The following is a 4,584-nucleotide window of genomic DNA, read 5'->3' as shown; positions in this document are numbered from 1 at the left end:
GTTCAATGACATACCGAAGGAGGTCCAACTATAAAAAACATAAACTCTATCGAGTTTAAATGCCAAGATTGATATGCTTCATTTAGCTCTCATACTGTTTTTATTGGTCAACTTGTTGAAGAAAATAAAGATGAACTTAATGCCGTCAACGCTTTAAGACAAGGCGTAAGATTGCTCGACGCACTGCAACATTGTGCCTGCATGGCTCCTGCGGAGAAGCCCCTCGCCCAACCCCTCCCGGCTCTGTGCCCTGCCACTCCAGCGACCAATTACTGTCTGGTGGCGAGTGGATGGAAGCGTCGTCGACATCACTATAAGACGGACGCGCGAAGGGTAGGGCGCTCTTGGTTACTAGGATCAGATTGTTTTCACTCCATCTGACCTCCCAAAAAAGCAGTGGCCAAGATGAATTTACCATATCTGAGTAGGCCGTAGGAAGTGTGAGCTGCTGCCATCGCCGGATCTCTCTCGCAAAGGAAACAAGGGGGATACGTCAAGGACACCAGGTTTGTCCCCCGGATGCAATGCGGCAGTTTGCAACAGGATTGAGCAGTCAACGTTTGGTGGTAGAATAGAAGATCTGTCCGTCCGTTTCCTATCCAACGGTTCCTATACAATCGACTGAAACTGAAAACGTTTTCAGCTATCTCCTCAAGAATAGGCGGCCCCTTACAATTTAGATCTCTTGTTCCACCGTAAAATCCGGCTCCATGGGCTTCTTGAGCGCCTTGCCGTCGCAGCTGTGCCGGCGGCACCTCACGCTCCCTCCCGCCCGCCCGTCGCCTGCCTGGGGCATCCTATGCTCCATGGACGCGCGGCGTCGCTTGTGCCGGCGCCATGCGGCCTGGATGAAGCACGCCGCCCACGTCCGCCACTGGTGCGAGTAGAACCGGAACCTGTGCCGGATCCGCGCGCTGTGGAGGCGCCGGAACTGCGACGCCACGAACCGGAGGTCCTCCGCGACGAGCGCGAACGCCTCGACCTCGGAGACGGCCCGCACGGTGCGCGTGGACCGCGGCAGGTACTCGGAAGGGCGCGGGTCCAGCGCCCACGTCAGGAGCTCCTCCCCGCAGAACTCCCCTGCCCCGATGCGGCACGAGTTGAAGAAACCGGACCGCCCCCCCTGCGTCGTGTACGAGTCGAGGTACCCTCGGATGATGAAGAGCATCGAGTCCACGGGGTCCAGCTCGCGCACCAGCCGCGTGCCACGGGTGTAGAGCGCCGGCCGCAGCCGCTCGCAGATGGCCTCCAGCGTCCGCTCGTCCATCTCGTCGAACAGAGGCACTCGCCGGACGAGGTCCAGGCAGAGGTGGCGCTTGATGTCGCGCCGGATGTCCATGGGGAGGTCCTTGAGCAAGGCCTCCTCGTCCACGCCGCGGGTGGCCACCCATTTGTACTGCTGGTACCTCCTCACGCACTGCTTCAGCGGCTGGGGTATCTGCCGGTGGTGCATCCACCGCTCCATGTCCGTCCGCTTCGTCCGCCACTCCTCCAGTCGGATCATGGTCGCTTGGAGATACGACTGCAAAGACAAAAATACTAGAAATGTCAGTTCTTCCACAACTTCTTGTTTATTGTTTGCTGCAAGATTGATGAGAGTCTGAAGGAAGGAAATCTTACTTGCATGTTGCCAATGAGCAGAGCAAACAACACCAGCCCAAGGACGCCAATGACGATTGCAAAGCTTATCTCTCCAATGTACAAGCTCGTCGCCAGATTCTGTCCTAGGCAACTGAAACATGTTTTTATACTAGTTAGAAACAAACATGGCCAATATGTAACTGATTTTTCCTCTCAACAAATAAATCTGTAATAACTGATATACAGAGTAACAAGCATGCATGCATGGGCTAATTTCAAACCTGAGGTTCTTGAGTCCCCACCAGAAGCAGTAGAAGTACTTCTGCGTGAAGGCCGACGTCGTGAGCTTATAGTTGAACGCCTCTGCGTAAATCCCGAACTGGTAGAAACTATTGTCCGGAGTGCACAATCTTGTTATGTTGCTCAGCTCGTACCAGATGGTCCTGTTGCTGCTTACGGTGTTGCAATCGAAGAACTCGGTCCGACACATGGGGCCCTCCAGATTGCACGCCTCTCTCCAGCACGCCTCCTGCCTCTGCACCGAGAAGAGGTACCACAATGCTCCCAGAACGTGGCTTGCCAGCATGTAGAGTATGAGGTTATACGCCGCGCTGGCCCATGCGTTCTCCGTCATGGCTCCGGTCGCCATGACGATCTGCCTCGTGAGCGGGAAGATCTGGAAGAGCCGCGGGAGGTACTGGAAGATGATGCTGAACCGAAGGATGTCCTTCCGGTTTGCCGTGGCGGATTCCTTCAGCATAGGCACGACGACCCAGATCACGAACTGTGGGTACCGAGGAGAAACACGCACTTCAGAAGATTTCTACAGAGCATTTCAGTTCTTGACATTCACGGAAAGAGCACTGAATATAAAATGTCCAAGTTACCTGTGGTAGAGGCAGCGCGGTGATGAGATCAAACCAGAAGGTCCGTGACAGGTACCTCATGGCGATCTTGTAGGGCTGAATCACAAGCTCTCCTCTCCCAAACACCCGGGAAGACGGCGCGATGAACGCCGTCCGGAAGCGGAGGCAGATGTGGGCCGCGTAGAACACGTCCAGCAGCGACCGTATGACGGAGAGCATGAGCGCCAGCGAGTGCTTGAACTCGATGCACATGTTCTGCTGGGTTCCGGTGAGGTAGAGGAAGAGCGGGTCGACGAAGAGCGAGAGCAGGCACGCCGTGAGGAAGATCTTGTTCCACAGGTGGATCACCCGGCCGCGGGGGTCGAAGAAGAGGTGGCCGCCGGAGTGCATCAGCGACTCCAGCTCCTCCGAGAAGGCGCGCGACAGCACCCTGTCCCTGATGCTTCTGCACGGCCTCTCCGGGCAGACCCGGGAGCCCAGCTTGCATTTCCTTGGATCGTGAGGCAGCTTGCTGTGGTTCTTGCTCGCTGTTGATGGGCTCTCCAAGGAGATTGCTTTCAACTGCTGCACCTCGAGATCGTTCTGAAACCTGGAATGGTAATGCAGCAGAGAAAATATGTAAGAAAATATATCATCAGCAATCTGGAAACATAGTACAGTTCACTGCAGGGTGATATTAGTGACACCTAACGCGAAAATCCTTGAGAACTGAAATGTCAAGCCAACAATTTTACCCTGATAAGCAAGGTGATATTGGTCGAGCGGAGGCTCACCTGACGTTTCGTGAACCACAGCATGCCATGCCCGCTCTTTTAACAGCTCCTGGTCAAAATTATCACGTATAGAGGCATGGGTAGATATCTTATAAGCAAGAGTATTGGCATCTTGTGCAAACAGGCACACCACCATTACTGTCTTCTTCAGCCAAAGGGAAAGTGACGGCAACACTGTGCTGAGCCACGAGAATCAATCGAAAGGCCATCTGCAACTAATTTTACAGGGATCTCGTGATTCTTCTGTGCATAAAGGCAGATCGACCAGAGGAAATTTTTGTTGACATTTTTTCATTTGGACAGGCAAACACCGAGAACATGTGATCAGGCTATCAACCTGCATGTGACGCTCCTTTATTGTTTACTTTGTCTCTGATGTTTAAGCTCAAAACCTAGAGTTCATGAATCCCTGCCTCCCTGGCCATTCATTCAGCTTTAATGATTGTGTCCGAAAGGAAAAAATTCGTGAAGTTCGAGTTGTCGCAGATGGACCGTTCGTACAATTTCATACCGCGTATAGAGTTTTCAATGACTTCTCATGACAGATATGAAGGTGGACATTTTACCACTACCAGGACAGAATATAGTATGATGATCATTTCTTTGATGAATTGCAACTGGCCCTAATGATGCTTCTCAATGATATTGGATCATCATCATGGGATGTTGAAGTTTATGGACACAACAAAATGACAAGATTTTCCGGAATGCTGCCCAGAGCACCAGTAACTAGAGTTTCAACATGAAATAACTACTCAAGATCACTATCATGCGCATTAAACCACAGAAAGCAGAACACCTCAAGAACTGGTGCAGTGTTCATCTATGAACCTGAAAGACTGATTATCCTTCTATTTCCTATGTGGCCTAGAAAAGGAATTGGTTGATGTAATATTTGTTGATACTCTCTGTATATTCTGTACATATAGTAATAGATAATAACCATAGAACAATTGTTCTATGGTCTCGGGGTCAAAAAAATATTATCATTTCTTTCGACATAATAATAATAAGTTATCTTGAGACGAATAATTAGCGAATGATTTCCCACATTTTGATTTTGCGTAGCGTGACTTGAATCATGTGACGCACAGATCATGGTTACTTTGCACTAGCAAGTTGCATGTCGATAGAAATGTAGCATTGTGTGACTTAGTCCTGGAATCGATAGCTTTGCAAGGCCTATTTATTTTTCATTGCAAACACGTTCGTGTCTGGCAGCAGTGTTTTGCAGACGACGATACTAAAGAAAAGTAATTTGTCAGCGATCTCCACTGATGTGTAGGACCTACACATTAGTAGCGCCTTTCTTTTTTGCATAAATTAGTAGTGCTTGTTTGTCAGAAAAAATGGTGTTTTTCTAA

At 50.5% G+C, this 4,584-nt stretch overlaps 1 protein-coding gene across 1 annotated transcript; it reads right to left on the bottom strand.

Moving 5' to 3' along the window:
* Nucleotides 1-515: 515 nt before the first annotated feature.
* LOC123141545 (protein CNGC15b) lies at nucleotides 516-3,326 on the bottom strand. The gene is made up of 5 exons (XM_044560656.1): nucleotides 3,221-3,326; nucleotides 2,469-3,036; nucleotides 1,863-2,365; nucleotides 1,621-1,732; nucleotides 516-1,522 (listed from the first exon to the last, which is right to left on the bottom strand). The coding sequence occupies exons 1-5, from the start codon at nucleotides 3,247-3,249 to the stop codon at nucleotides 677-679; spliced, it is 2,058 nt and encodes a 685-aa protein (XP_044416591.1). The 5' UTR covers nucleotides 3,250-3,326; the 3' UTR covers nucleotides 516-676.
* Nucleotides 3,327-4,584: the final 1,258 nt, after the last annotated feature.

This window comes from Triticum aestivum, chromosome 6D (genome assembly GCF_018294505.1).
Source record: "Triticum aestivum cultivar Chinese Spring chromosome 6D, IWGSC CS RefSeq v2.1, whole genome shotgun sequence".
NCBI lineage: Eukaryota > Viridiplantae > Streptophyta > Magnoliopsida > Poales > Poaceae > Triticum > Triticum aestivum.
This window is presented reverse-complemented; position numbering and strand designations above follow the sequence as displayed.

Bases quoted from the DNA above. Each gene is read 5' to 3' on its own strand.
- LOC123141545 (XM_044560656.1), bottom strand. From the start codon at position 3,249: ATGGCATGCTGTGGTTCACGAAACGTCAG. The intron at 3,037-3,220 runs GTGAGCCTCCGC...TTACCATTCCAG, and splicing joins TGTGGTTCACGAAACGTCAG to GTTTCAGAACGATCTCGAGG. The intron at 1,733-1,862 runs GTTTGAAATTAG...AACATGTTTCAG, and splicing joins TGGGGACTCAAGAACCTCAG to TTGCCTAGGACAGAATCTGG.